Here is a 15,704-nt window from a genome sequence, read left to right as displayed (position 1 = left end):
AAAGAACCGTCCGACTCATGGTTCACCGCCGTTCTTTTAAATACAGCATTTAAACGTGAAGTCCCCTCAGCCAAAAATAGTAGGTCATCTGGGTGCCAGATAGCAAGAACCTTTGGGCCAAATGTGGAATTTAGCTCTCACATCTGGCCTAGATCTGGCATGGCTAAACACATGTGGGCCAAACGTTTGCCATATATGTTTAAAGCTAAAGCTTTAGAATTGGAGGGAATTTTCTCTTGGGTTACAAGTGGCATTGAGGGATATGGCCCAGATGACAACACATAGCTGAGAGACTTGTGGCTTGGCTATGGCAAGCCATGGAAAACGTTAACTTGTGGTTAACATTTGGTTTATAAAAAACAGATGTTGGCAGGTGTGGCGGTCCATACCTCAGCCTGTTCAACAATGCCATTGGTTGCTATCGCTGTTGTAGCATCTTCTTTCAATTCCTATTGGTGGATTAGTGAAATTGTCACTGCAGCAGCAAATTAAATACTGGACAGTGGCCGTTTTCCCACTCTTTTCTCTCCTCACAACTGTCGTATACTGACACACCCTTAAATAGCTTCAAGTAAGTGAAGTTTTGGCATTTTAAAATCCTATTACTGATGTATTCAGTAAATTAAAATTAAAAAAAAGAAAATGATCTAATATTGTTTTTGTTTTTTAGCTTAGGACCAAAAGTGTTAGGTGTAGATGATGTGTGTAGTGTTTTTCAGGTTATAAAAAATGTCTGATATGTGCCTAATTCTATTTTCTCCTAACAGGTTGTGAGTGAAAAAGATATTGCCAATGGGTGATATGTTTCTAATATGACTACCAACTTTAATACACTTTTCATGTGCTATGTTTAACATTATCTTAAATGAAAAATAAAAATGATTGTAAGTACGCTCACATCCTGCATTAGACCATTCTAACCACTTCCAATGTTTCTACCAACATCAACACACTTCTGTAATGTTTAACATGTTATTTTCACTTCTAATAAAAAAGAAAATGGGCCACACAAGCTTTACTAATTTGGCTCTCTAGTGGTGGAGTTATGGCACTGTTTTGGTTCAGTTCTGGCAACAAAACAAAATCTGTACCAGATTTGGTTCATCAGACTCTTTCTGAGCTGCAGGGCCACATTTCAGCTATTTATTAGGGGCCAAAGCTGTGCCAAAGGAAATTTGCTGACGGGGGTATTTCTCGCTTATTGTTTTATGAATACTGAGGATTCTGACATACTAATCCATTGGCATACAGTTTTTGGCATACTATGTAGGGAAGTATGGATATTCGGATGCAGCATTCGACTGTCAGTCAACTGGAGAAGAGCATTGTCATTTGCTGGAAAAGCGCAACAATGCCCGCACACTTTTTCAGCTGTTTTGGTTCAGGAAATATTTTTCCCATGCATTTTTGCCTAAGCTTTTCATAAAATCCTCCATGAAAGAATTCTAAGCCACGAACCAAACCAACCAAAAGACAAAGGTACAAACTACAATCCCATGAAGCATTGCAAATAATGTTATTGAATCAAAAATTATGGAAATATATAAAACGAATGATTTTAGGTTGTTGATTATAAGTATAGAGACTATGTATTTTATTTTTATAGACCATGGATGATGTAGTTGTTCACGTGAAATTCTTCAATAAAAAACATTTTTTAAACAATGAAGTTGAAATAACGCAGACTGATGGCTTCAACAGAGGCACATACAATTGATTAACAACCTCTGAGCTCATGATGAATCTGTCTTTAAAGGTTTATAAGTTATCTTTGAAAATCAATTCGTCTTTGGACAAAATGAATGGGATTTTTACTTCCGGGATCATACTGTTGCGCTCTATAGCGTTTTTTAGTTTGATCTGAGCTAAAGAAGCACAATTTATGATACCATTGTTGTAATATTTAACTGCTGTTTTTAAATATGTTCTTTGATCGTAATCTTGAGGTTTCGGTCGTTATCCATCCATATAAAATAGCTGCCCGGGAGCGTTCCACAGGTGGCCGCTGAGTGGACTGACTTGCCTCGAAAGGGACTTGATTGTTTGCGCAAAGCTTTTATTTTGAAAACAGTTACATTGAGTGATGATTTCCGGTCGCCATGTTAACCGGATTCCCACTTCCGAATAAGAGAACTGTCTTGTCTTGCAGTCGCCAGTAATATTAATCTTTTATATAATTGATCCTTAAATGGTTTTTAGACCAAATAAATTTTTATAAGATATTCGTTCCTTTGATAATATGTTCAGTAACTCTGGATAGTTAAAGGACGCTTTATTTCTGTGGTAAGTGTTTTGTAGTTGTAGCTTTAGCTTCAGTGACAGTGAGTCAGCCTGGCTTGACTTCATCAATATCGATCAATAGATCGATCAAAACATGGCAGAATAAAGCTATTCAAATCAATATAAACGGCGTAACCTGCTGTTACAGTGGCTCAAATGGATTAATGCGTGTTCATATAGTGTTACTTCCTGCTGGGTTTGTGTTGAAATCAGTATAATACATTATACATTTGTGAGAAACGCTTGATACACATTTTTTCCTCTTAGTTTGTCAGTATAATTTAAAAAAGATAAATGTATTTGTATTTTCATAATATTTGTCTTTTTTTTATTTTTATTTTTTTTTTGTGATTTTAAAAAATGTTGATAAACACTGTTTACATTTTGGTTGAATCTGGAGAAACCTGTCAAGAACATGTCCGGGTCATATTTCAACCCCTTCCCCCCAACAAGAAAATTAAGAACCTTTTTGAACAATTATGAATTTTTTTTTTTTTTTTTTTTTTTTTTTTACATTTTCAGGACAGTTAAGCAAATTTTTCCCATTACTGTAATAATAATAATAATAAAAAACTTATTCTCAATACAGTTGTGCAGAAATGAAAATAAATCCTGTAAAAATTAAATTCAGTACAACAAATAATTCTGTGATGTATAAATGCTATCCAATTCAAATATTAATTTATACTGTACTATTAGAATATTGAGAATGGGATTTTTTTTTTTTTTAAACAATAATATAAACAAATAATAATAATAATAATAGTACAAATAACTTTAGAAAAAAAAGTACTTAAATTGTTAGCATGCATAATGCATGATATTTATTTATGATGATTGAAAAAATATTAAGAGTATTAAAGTACTCTATTACACTAGTAAGAATCTACTGAGAATCACTATTGAGAGAAAAAAAAAAAAAAAACTAAAAATGAAACCTGTACTGTAATGAGTGCTTTGGGTGAAATGTTCTTAAAGGGATAATTCACCCAAATACTGTGTAATCATTTATTCAGCCTCTTGTTCCTAACCTTCCTTCCTTTTTTTCTTTTTTTTTTTTTTGTTGTTGTAACACAAAAGGAGATGTTAGTCAGAATGTTAGGGGCTAAAAGCCTCAAGGGGGTCGCACAACGGATGCGTCTGGTGGACGACATGGCGCACTCTAAAATTAGAAACAGTTGTTTTCTAAGAATGTACGTACACCGCCGCTTGCCGTCTCTCTACGGGGTCCACCTATGACACCAGAGGCTGCTCTGTTTTCTGCCATGCCTCAGTGCGCAACTTGCATATTTTCCATTAAATTCAGCCCAAATCATTATCAAAGGTTGTGGATTATTTACTCTAGCCTTGTTCATTCTTGAAGAAAGGAAAAACTTTGGTAACTTTTGTGTATACTCTCTGCCACCTGAACTGCATCGACGTGCCCTATGTTTGATACCTGTGCAGTGTTCTAGCCGCAATGCGACATAGCATGGCGCTTCTTGTCCGGTGTGCGACCTTTTTAAAACTGTTAACATATTGTAATATTCCAGAAGATTTAAAGTACCAAGCTGGCCTGTCAGGTCCTCTTATTGACTTGTTAAAATCTTGGTTCTTTCAGTTATGGACCCTCCAAACCAGGTCAGTGTCATGCACCTTCAGGACTCTCATTCATCAGCTCTGGATCTGTCAGTGGGTTGCAGACAGAGTCCTTTAAAGACAAACAACATGGAGGCATTGAACTTGGTCAGGAAGCCCAACTGGTTTGGCATTACCTCAGGGAACAAAGCTGTTAACATGTCAGATTCGCGATCAGGTAGGTACATCACTCAGCCTTGCCAACCGAATCCACCTGCTCACCCAGAACCAGCATCAAAGCATTATGGGACAAGGGCTTGTGGCATGTCCTCCCATGGCCCCTACTCTGTACCTTTACCCCAGATCAATGGACTGCCATCTGTGGCTCAGATACTGTCTCAATGCCCACCTGCAGGCCGGCTGTTTGATGATGATTACCATGTGGAAATAGACGACGTGTTGAGGCGAACGAAAAAACATAAAGCAGATTCCTTGTTGGAAAACAGAATATTAGGAGATAGGATAGCACACAATGGATTTGAGACACTTTCAAAAGAAACATATTTGAGTGACTCTCTGTCGGTCATGTCACAGACTGAGGGCTCAGCCTGTTTACATCAGGACGCCAATGCTGCTGCATACACACTATGTTCCACCAGCTCTGCAGCTGAGCAAACTGTGGTTGAAACTCTTGCATCAGGATGTACCGAAGCCAACGAAACATCTCCACGCTCAGATGAATACATCTCTAGTGACAATGAGAGTGACATTGTTGAGGTGCCGATAACCAACTCCAAATGCAAGACGCCTCCACATTGTCGCTCCCAATCTAGGAGTGTTATAGTTCATGAGATAAGCAACGAAGCAGGAAGTTCTTCCTCCGCAAGGCAGGAAGTTGACTGGGATAGTCAAATGGGCCCCTCTCCTGAAAATGTGAATAATTTCCATGTCCTAGATGAACCTTCTTTTGAAGCCCATGATGTTAGTAATGATTCTAAATCCAAATCCTTGCTGTCATGGATGGAATCGGTCTCAATACCACTTCTTCCGCAAGACAGTGATCAAGACACAAATTCTGCATTTCCTAAAATCTTCCCATCTACCTCAGATGCAGACAACACAAGCGCCTTGAAGTCTAGACCAAGTGGGACGTTGTGTTTAATGCCCAGCCATCCACAGAAGACTCCGGCCTCAAAAAGCAGAAAACGAACCAAACCGAGGGCCAAAACGAGGACCCCAAGGAAGCGGGTGAGAGCTTCACCAAGGAGCAAATCGAAAGCAAGCACAACCAAGAGAAGACGTAGAAAACCTTGGCCATCTAGGGCTGGGTCATCCATGTTTTCTCCTCCAGAGCCTGAGATCAACCTAAGATATGCAAACCACAAAGATGACAAGAAAGATGTCAAATCAGACAGCTTTGCCCCATACATTCACATGGAGTTATCATCATGCACCATCATGAACTTTAAGGAAGAGGATGATGTTGTGATGAAGAAAGGGTCACAGCATCAGACAGTCTCTGGTGTTATCCCAAAGACTTCATGTTTGCTACTGGGCCGTGTTGGGTCCAATGCCAGGTTTCAGGTCAAGCATCTCTGTTGTTTGTGTGGAAGGACTGCAAACGGTGAAGGTCTCGGGGACTTGCATGGACCATACCACCCTAGTAGAGCTCAGCCCGTCTGTAAGAGTGACAATAGCCCACCTGCCCAGAGGCAAGACTGCAGTGACTTGGACTCTGTCTACAGTTTGGAAGATGTTGGAAGCCAGTCCATCAAAGAAGCAGATCGATTTGAAATCGGAGCTAAACGGCAGAGGAAAGAGAACTGTGTGGAGAGGGTTGAGGAGTCTGGTGTCTGTAGTGAACGCTGGATACATGAGGATTGTAGCATTTGGACGGGAGGTGTCTTTTTAGTTAAAGGGAGACTCTACGGATTGGAGGAAGCCATCCGGCTTGCGCAAGAAACGGTAAGGAACACTTTGCTTTTATATTTCCTGTCTGGTTGAATCTGACAGCGAAATGTCTATGTCTTATTTCACCATAAGATCAAAAGAAAGAAGTAATAAAAATATTCATTACACAGCTCTCTGGAATACTTATGATTGGTCAATTGTGCGATCTAGTGGTCTGGAATTTCTGAATAACATACGCACATCCGGGTATTAAGTGATATCAGAGCAGTCATCCTGGTATTGCGAGTCATCTCAGATCACTGTATGATCTCTAAGTTAGCTAATAAAATAGTCTCAATGAGCTGTCAGATGGTAATTTTCACAAAATAATCACCAACAGAACTCCGAAGCAAACTGGAGGTGAAATTCAGCTTTTTCTAGAGACTCTGTGATTTCTTTATTCTCACATAATTACATTATTTCAATGCAAATCAATATTTCATATTAATTAGGCAGATAGCTGTGTAATAAGCAGGATAATGTAAAGTCTGCTTCACATTGGGGTCCTGATCAAATTGTTAGGGTTTGTTTTGCAGTAAAGACTGGCTGACTCTACATTATCCCTTACATATGGGTTTCTTCAACTTAATGTCAATTTCATGTCCCAGGGGTTAATTTTAAGTAAAACAAACAAATGTCAACTTTTTTCTTTTTATTATATGAAGGTCACATAACATTTTTTACCAGGCCTTCATCATTTATTTCAGGTACTTTTCAAATGCCTTATATGTATAGATTTGACTGTTTTAGCCTTGTCCCAGACCCAGACTTTACATATTAAACTATTTAAAATGATTAATTATGGTTAGAAATGAAAAATTATTACGTTTAAAACTATGATTATTTAAACAAATAATAAAATACACAAACCTTTTTTAATACTTATTGTGTGAAAATAATTTCTATCAGTTTTTCACAAATTACGACTGTCCCACAGTTGTGGCATCATTTCCGCGACACCAAGCAATTTTACCCCTAATAAAGTTTTTTCAAGTTGGTGTACTTGTTAACCAGTTTGACGGAAGTGTCAGTGCAGAGCATGCTTGAAATGAAATATGAGACAAGTGATTTTTGTAGAAAACAAAGAAAATTCAAGGTAAATAACACTTGTGAGCAGAGTGTTTTTATTTGGCAGCTGATTAATTATGATTAAACATGCGATTAATGTAAAATTCTTAACGATTGACACATTTACCAATTTTGACATGAGGTAGTTCTCCCATTTAAGGTCTGTCGATGCTCCGGTCAAAGTTCAATCTATTTAAATTTTGACCCAGTTGCCGCTGATTTTTCGAAGCGTCAGCTAATGATTACATGACAATTCGGATAAAGTATCATTGCGTGGGCAGTGCCAGTGCTAAAAGCAGAACAAGACGTTGGCCTTGTTTGAAATGGCATACTACTACCATACTACTTGTATTATTTCTGCCAAGTTAGAAATGGCAGGAGCAGCAAGAGTAGTATGGGTAGTATGCCATTCCAAACACTGCTGTTGTCTGCAGCACTTTTCATTAGATCAAACTTCAAAATGGCGCTTGACGCTGGCGTTGAACAGTGCGTTGCTGCCCTGACACAAATCATGTTACTAAGGCTTCATGATTGCTGTAGCAAAATGGATAGCCACAGCCTGCTGGAGAAATAAAGTAATAGTTCACCCAAAAAATGAAAATTCTCTCATCCTTTATTCACCCATATGTCATCTCAAACCCATATGACTTTCTTTCTCGTGCTGAACACAATCAAAGATATTTTGATGGAGACATGTGAATATATCCATACAATGTATGTAGTTAAAGTGAATGGGAACCAAACTTTCAAGGGACGAAAAGGATATAAAGGTAATCCATAAGACTCCAGTGGTTTAATTCATTTCTTCTGAAGTGAGCCAATTGGTTTTGGGTGAGAACAGACCAAAATATAAGTCCTTTTTAACTATAAATCTTGACATTTGCAGTTTCCTTGGCAATCATGATTTCAAGCTCGATTACACTTCCTGTAGTGCCATCTAGTGCTCTGCGCATGCATCAAGCACTAGGAAGTGTAATCGAGCTTGAAATCATGATCAAAATCATGAGACTGCAATGGCAATATGTACAGTGAAAAAGGAGTTACATTTTGGTCTGTTCTCATCCAAAATTAACTGGATCACTTCAGAAGAAGACATGATTTCAACCACTGGAGTCATATTGATAACTTTTATGCTGCCTTTTTTTTTGCTTTAAAGTTTTGGCTACCATTCACTTGCATTGCATGGACCTACAGATCTGAGATATTCTTCTAAAAATCTTCATTTGAGTTCAGCAAAAGAAAGAAAGTCAAACACATCTGGGATGGCATGAGGGTTAGTAAATGATGAGAGAATTTTCATTTTTGGGTGAACTATTCCTTTAATAATGCATTAATATGGCATGATATATGTTCTTGACAGGTTTCATGAGATTAAACCGTCTACATTTTCATATAAATACATACAAATTCTGTGACTTTGAATATCCCAAAGTTGTAAGGGGTTGATCTGTTTGGTTGTTACAGGTGTGCTCGTACTGTCACAGAGTTGGTGCCACTTTGGGATGTTTTTTCAAAGACTGCCCCAATAAATACCACTTTCCCTGTGCCCTGCAGTCTGGTAAGAGTCATGAGTTTGCCTGTACAGCAAACTGAAACCAAATGTACCGGTAATGCCAGTACGGGTCGATGTATACATATCACATATTAACAGTGTATTCAGTATTATTTTGTTGGCAATCTAAAATGTACTAAAATTATGATGAATTTATTGACCTTATTTGGCAAGTAAGTTTCCTTAAGACTTGTTTTGCATTCATCCCTTGTGTATTATTTACAAGTATGTGAACGCTAAGACAGAGATGTTTTAATAGCATTTTTTGACAGTTGAAAAAAAATTGGGATTTATATTGTTATAAAGGTGCATATAAATGAAAATGATTAAATAGAATTCTTCCTTGTGTTCATTAAGTGGAAAAACTGTGGAAAACAAAGGCAATAATGTTTGGTCTGATGGTTCCTCTGATTGAAAAACAATCAGCCTTTTAAGTCATTTCAATACACAAACAAATACATTAATAATGAGACATATTAAATTTCATCAAAACACAGAGAAATATTTATATATAGGCCCTAATTGTTTTAGCTATATCACCCAGATCCACCAATACTTATGTACTAATAGTGCATTGTTATCTGATTTGACCTATAGCCATAATATTTAAAAAGAAAATGTGATTTAAATGTTTAGAGGAAAGTTCAATCTCCCATAAAGTACCCGTTTGCTTCCCATTTTTTGTATTTATCCCTATTTTGTTACACTGATTCATTTGTCTTCATTTTGAATTGTTAATTGGCTCTTTTTTTTAATCTCCACAGACAGTTCGCTCAATGAGGAGAACTTCACGATAAGGTGCCCAAAGCACAAGGTGACTCAGAGAAATAGCATTAACTTGTCGTTCACAGAAAGTTATGAAGGCAGATGAGATGCGTTTGGAGTGTAATAGAGAGCAGCACTGACTCAGATATATTGTCTTCCTCTGGCATCATCTTCACTGATGATAATCATTACTTTTGTGTTTGTCTTCTCAGAATAAAGCATCCAGAATGAGTGTTAGCAGGCTGAAGAACAGATGATGGTAAATTACAGCAGTGCCTCTTTATCACGGCATAGAAATTTACTTTAATGAAAATGAAAAATAATGTCACAATGGTACTAAAATAGGCTTAATTTTCTTTCAAGGTAAAGTGTGTCATTTCTGCACCTAGTGTTTCCTGCACTGCTTACCAGCAGCAGTGCTCTACCACTACTTAATCTAAAGCTAAATAAATGATTTTGTAAAGAGCTTTTACTTGAGTTGTAATCTTGCAGACTAAATTGAATGCAATAACAGGGCTTGATAACAGGGACTAAAATGGTCGCAAATGCAACCAAAAATAATTGATTGCGACAATAATTTAAAATCTAGTCGCCACTGGCGACAGTCGGGTTGTGTGCGTTTATATGTGGTTTCGTCAGATATCATCTTGTGAGATATTGAATATATTTTTAGAACACGCACAACCAGTGTGTCTCGTGCCGCTTTTCACCCGTTCTGTTTTTGGCGAGCTCACTGCACCGCACGCAACAACAAACCCAGCGCGAGCGAGTCGTGAACAAATTACTCTTTTCAATCGGATCTTTTTCATGAATCACCTGAAAAGAACTGAGGGTTTGAACTCAGGAGCTCCGGTTAGCAGTTTGAATCAGATTCACTTTCTCAGCAAATCAGCCATCAGCTCACAACTGGGAGCGCAGACATTTATATTCAAAATAATAGTCCCATGTGTATTTCGGGCTTCTTTATAATTAAAAGTCCTGTATTTTGACACCGACTACCACACCTGGAGTCTCGAGTTCGAATCCAGGGCGTGCTGAGTGACTTCAGCCAGGTCTCCTAAGCAACCAAATTGAACCGGTTGCTAGGGAGGGTAGAGTCACATGGGGTAACCTCCTCGTGGTCGCTATAATGTGTGGTTCTCGCTCTTGGTTGGGCGTGTGGTGAGTTGTGCGTGGATGCCGCGGAGAATAGCGTGAAGCCTCAACACGCTCTATGTCTCCGCGGTAACGCGCTAAACAAGCCACGTGATAAGATGCGCGGATTGATGGTCTCAGACGCGGAGGCAACTGAGATTCTTCCTCCGCCACCCGGATTGAGGCGATTCACTACGTCACCACGAGGACTTAGAGCGCATCGGGAATTGGGAATTCCAAATTGGGGAGAAAAAGAAAAACAAAGTCCTGTATTGTGTACCACTTTTTTTCTTCTGGTAATTATTGATTAGGATTGGAGTAGCTCAATAAACTGCATCTGGGATTTCTTTCAGTGTCTGGGCCATACGGTAACAGTAAAGAAAGACTAAGGCAATATTTAAAACAATTTTAATTATTTTTATATATATATATATATATATATAATCAAACTTTTGACACTTAGGACAGTAGACATTTTTCACAGACTGTGATGACAAGTTTCCACCTTATTTAGCAGTGTAAATCTAGCAAACTTTTTATATGATCATTTTTTTAAATATTGAGTGTAGGTTTATAACATTATGCTTTGTGTTATATTACCCTGGAATTAGTTTTAAAAAATGAATTACCACAGCTTCGAGGGGGTTTCTGTTATAGCTGCTGAGAGAGTGACAGTAAATCTGGCATCTTCTCCCATCTGACTGTCTTAATCCACTGTCTTAAAGAGACTGTGTGTCGCAAAATAACAGCAAAAAACTCCACTTATTTCAATTGAGTTGTCTTCACTGACTGCATGCAAAACAGCAGAACCAGTGTAGTCCAATTCACGAGCAAATGATTCTTTTGAACTGGTTCTTTTAATTAATACAGGGATGCAAACTCCTCACCTTTTGGCGAAATTTGCCATTTTGAAACCTAAATTGGTCGCTTTTTTGATTCTTGCAGTTTTTGTTTTGTGGTGTCTCCCGTGTGATTGATTACAGCTGCCAGCAGTCGCATGCTTGGCTACAGCAATGCATGCAGAGTGATTCTGCATCTGACGGGAGCGTTGAGGGCTCGGAACAAGCGGCACTCGTGAAACTTCTTATTTTAAAAACAAACTGAAGGGGCATGTTGTCCGTTCACTTCGGCATCGGCATGTGAGTCTACTTTGTTCATCAAGGAGAGAAAGTGGTGGAAGAGCTATTAATGTGTAAAAGTGACTGATGTTTATACACATTAAGGAGCTTTCACTCGACTCGCGTCAGCGCTGCTGAATACATTGTCTATGAAGTGACGCCACTTTACACCAAAGTGTTTTTCACACACACTTGTGCCTCACAAATGATGTCTTTGAGAATTCAAAGCAACAAAAAATATTTACAGTCTGTCCAAATTTATGAAGAGATATTGAATGTGCATTAACTTTTTTAAATTAATTATTACCTTATCATTTCCGAGTATCCAGAGACCCCAGTTATTGAATACAGTAATTACATTCACCAATAAAATGCTAAGACCTTAACATAAACGAGTCCTCATTACTTTCTGCAATCAAAGCAACTGCCAGTGATTCTCTCTTGTAAATACACGTTTTCAATGTTTATTGTGCACATCTCCTGCTTTCTTGCATGGCAAACTTGTAAAATCACTCCTTCATGACGCTTTCTGCAACGCGCCGCTTGACGTTAGCATTGACATGTGAAAGGTGCTTGAATAAAGGACATTATTGAAACTCATAATAATTATTATAGGCTATTATTGTTGTCTTTTCTGATCAAATTCATGCTAAACAGTTTAAATACTGTAGAAAAATAATAGATTTGCTTTGTTCTTATAAGGCTTAAACATTCTTTTGAAGTCTAGTTTTGTAGACATGCAAATTTTAATAAAGTAAAAGGTAGGGGCCTGGGTAGCTCAGTGGTAAAATACACTGGCTACCACCCCTGGAGTTCACTAGTTCGAATCCCAGGGCGTGCTGAGTGACTCCAGCCAGGTCTCCTAAGCAACCAAATTGGCCCGGTTGCGAGGGAGGGTAGAGTCACATGGGGTAACCACCTCGTGGTCGCTATAATGTGGTTTGTTCTCGGTGGGGCACATGGTGAATTGAGCGTGGTTGCCGCGGTGGATGGCGTGAAGCCTCCACACGCGCTATGTCTCCATGGCAGCGCGCTCAACAAGCCACATGATAAGATGCACGGGTTGACTGTCTCAGACGCGGAGGCAACTGGGATTTGTCCTCCGCCACCCGGACTGAGGCGAATCACTATGCAACCACGAGGACTTAGAGCGCATTGGGAATTGGGCATTCCAAATTGGGAGAAAAGGGGGGAAAATCCCCCCCCAAAAAATAAAATAAAAAATAAAGTAAAAGGTAAGGGTGATATTGAAATTCATTATTATTATTAGACTATTATTGTTGTCTTTTTGGATGAAAAGTCATGCTCAGCCATTCAGAAACTGAAGGAAAATTATAGATCTGCTTTGTTCTTATAATGCTTAAACACTATAAAGTCTCTTGGTAGATTTCGGTCATGAATGACTCAAAATGATTCAGTGACTCACTCATTGCACATAAGATGCTCATTTAACCACTTAGTTTATTTAGCTCACTGAACTAATCAGTAAATGAAACTGAACAAATTTGTGAAACAGAAGCAAGCCACACCAAAATACCCTTTGTTTTTGCAACTAATTGTGCACAATTGAATCATTAAAATACTTGAATCATTAAAATAGCTGGAATTGGTGCTTTTAGCTTAAAAAAAAATAAAAAAATCCCCGGAAAACATGTTCGTGGACCAGTGATTGTCTCACCTTTTTCATGAGTTTGCATCCCTGTTAATATTTCAAAAGATTCACAAACTCATGAGTTACTGGTTTGAATCAGTCTGATGAAATCTTCACTGAATCAGTTAAAGTGGTTACTGAATCAACATTTGATTCACAAAATTATCATTACAGTAAAATTACTGACAGGTTGTTCATATGATAACATGTAGTTTAAAAAGAAATATATAGGGGAAAATCTTATATGTTATCAATATTTTACAGCTGTTACAAGTACATTCCAAAATTGGGAAAAAATAAATACAAAATTATCAAATGTAAAATATAACTACTTAAATAATTGTATTATATTACAAAAGGTACAAAAGAGATTTGGAGATTGGAGATTACCATTGTTATTTTAATAGGTGTACAAATATAAATATTTTTTCTTTTTTTTTTTTTTTACTAATTGCTGTCAATTCAGATATGCAAATGTATGCTTAAAACTATTATTAACACTCACTAAAAAAAGCTGGGGTTTACAGTGAAATAATTGATTTTGTTTTTTGTTTTTTTTCCCCATCTTTTGCAGGTAGAATTCATTAATGAGTGGTATCTGGCAGTGGAGTTGATCGCTTATGTGTTTACAGATTATTCCATTTGGCGTATTTGAGTGTTTACATTTCCTCTCAGGCAGATAATTGTTCAGAGCTGGATGGGCTGTTTGTGTACTGTCCACAGCCACTGCCTTTTTAGCTGTCAGATACGAGTAGTACCCTCTGACAGTGCTGGATGAATTTCATTGCATTCCTCTCAGCACTTAATAACCACTTCTGATTTTTTATATGATTAATTATTTCCTCTTCACAGAAGTTTACAGAAAGATCAATTATCTCCTTTATCTGCTTCACGTTGAATCATATAAAACCCTTTTACAAAGTTGCACAGAATGAAATGGCTTCACCTAACCAGCAGTGTAGACACATAAGTTAATGAGAGTGTTATTTAATTTGAAGTAACAATGTAACCATCATATAGAGCTTTCTCCTTCATTTTCACTCTTTCATGAACTCCAGCAAGTCATTTTTAAGTAAAGAAATAGTTCACCCAAAACTGAAAATTCTGTAATTTTCTCACCCTCATCTTTCTTCCGTGGAACACAAAATGAGTTGTAGAATAAACAAATACCCTTTCAAATATATAATACAAACTGTCCTTTCTGAAACAAAGGTGTCCTTATGACATAGAACTGAAATGCTGGTATGGAACAGTATGCACTATTATGTGAACATATTTATTTCTATTTATGTTTAATGCATATGTGTATATTTATGAATGAACAGCCTCTTTTGAGAAGACCGAGTGTGTTTTAGCACCTTGTATAAATGCCGTGAAGTTTTCATTTGATGTAGTTGATGAGTTAAATATGGATCTGATTTCAGTTTTCAATTTTAATTTGTGGCCTGAGAATCAAGTAGCCACCATGTCTGTAGGATTCTCCATTTCACATGCTGCCTTGTGCTGTCTCAAGTTCTGTTTTAATAAATGTTTTTACTTTACATTCCAACCATGCAATTGTGTGACTGGTCTTTTATTTTGACAAGTGTTACTGCAAATTTGGCCTGATGGAGGTGCTAAGAGCAACTTTAAAGAACCAGGCAATCATAATCACATCATAATACAAACCTAACTGTGTAAGTGTACTAATTTAAACCAGAGTTCCATTTTTTTTTTTTTTTTTTTTTGTGGGAATTCCTCCATCAATGTAAGTCTAAGTAACAAAATCATAACAAGTCTCAGCAGGCCACATGATTTGAGGTATCATTCATTTCCATAGCACAAATGGTGCTGTATGTTATGTGCCAAAGTTTAATATTTAATATTTGTTTAAATCATTAACCCTAAATATGAAATATGTAATAATAATACAGTTCTTGCCTTAGCAAATTACCAAAAATAATACTCAAGTGTTCATGTAACAGCGTCACTTCTTGTTGAATGTGAGTTTTCAGAACACAGGGCTTATAAGGGATCCATAGTCCTAATAGATCATGATATGTCCTCATTTTTCCTCTGTACCACTGCATGTAAATTCCAGACATATCTTATGACTCATGGACCACCTCAGACATCACCCAGTCAGATCACTAACTCTACTAGACTGCCAAAGTCCTTGCTGACATCTGCTTTGTGGTGGAAATAGTGTTTGTCTTTTAGCAGTGTGTGAATGCACTGATACAATTATAGCGCTGGTGTCACTCAGACCTCTGCCTGCACCTGCCAGCTTGGTTTTGATCTAATTTTCATGTTCAAGTCAGAACATTTGAAAATAAAGTGAGGTTTGCAGGCTACATCATCTGTTAGTTCCTGTGTGCTACACACTAAGCAATATACAGTATTCTTAACCCTTTAAGCTCTGAGTTTTGTTTTTAAAAGATTTCCTGTTTCAGTGGCATACCTAAAATTAAAGGCTTGTAACATGACAAAAAAACAACAACAAAAAAATATAGCTTCAAGCAGCGACGATGGGCCCAAACACAACTGGTCCATTTCCACCCATTGGCTTTCGAAAAACAAGTCAAGGTGGACACATGCATTTGCTATTATTCTAAACAATTTTGAAGCAATTTGGGTAAATAAAAGAAGA

At 37.4% G+C, this 15,704-nt stretch overlaps 1 protein-coding gene across 2 annotated transcripts; it reads left to right on the top strand.

The window, feature by feature from the left end:
• Window positions 1–2,106: 2,106 nt before the first annotated feature.
• On the top strand, window positions 2,107–14,627 carry LOC127452299 (uncharacterized). Of its 2 annotated transcripts, none has more exons than XM_051717682.1 (6): window positions 2,107–2,283; window positions 3,881–5,802; window positions 8,320–8,413; window positions 9,172–9,221; window positions 9,385–9,431; window positions 13,654–14,627. In XM_051717682.1, exons 2-5 carry the CDS (start codon window positions 3,883–3,885, stop codon window positions 9,427–9,429), a joined length of 2,109 nt encoding a protein of 702 aa, XP_051573642.1. In that variant the 5' UTR covers window positions 2,107–2,283; window positions 3,881–3,882; the 3' UTR covers window positions 9,430–9,431; window positions 13,654–14,627. The 2 variants fall into 2 exon arrangements, with proteins under 2 accessions (XP_051573642.1, XP_051573641.1); XM_051717681.1 differs by having other exon boundaries at window positions 13,650–14,627.
• The last annotated feature ends 1,077 nt before the right edge of the window (window positions 14,628–15,704 follow it).

The sequence above is a fragment of the Myxocyprinus asiaticus genome, chromosome 14, assembly GCF_019703515.2.
Source record: "Myxocyprinus asiaticus isolate MX2 ecotype Aquarium Trade chromosome 14, UBuf_Myxa_2, whole genome shotgun sequence".
Taxonomy (NCBI): domain Eukaryota; kingdom Metazoa; phylum Chordata; class Actinopteri; order Cypriniformes; family Catostomidae; genus Myxocyprinus; species Myxocyprinus asiaticus.
The sequence above is the reverse complement of the archived record's forward strand: the minus strand, read 5'-3'. Positions and strand labels throughout refer to the sequence as shown.

What these genes read in the sequence shown, in the direction of transcription:
- LOC127452299 (XM_051717682.1), top strand. Translation starts at nt 3,883, where the DNA reads ATGGACCCTCCAAACCAGGTCAGTGTCATGCACCTTCAGGACTCTCAT. An exon ending in TCCGGCTTGCGCAAGAAACG is followed by an intron (nt 5,803 to 8,319) that starts GTAAGGAACACT and finishes TGGTTGTTACAG; the next exon opens with GTGTGCTCGTACTGTCACAG. An exon ending in TCCCTGTGCCCTGCAGTCTG is followed by an intron (nt 8,414 to 9,171) that starts GTAAGAGTCATG and finishes TAATCTCCACAG; the next exon opens with ACAGTTCGCTCAATGAGGAG.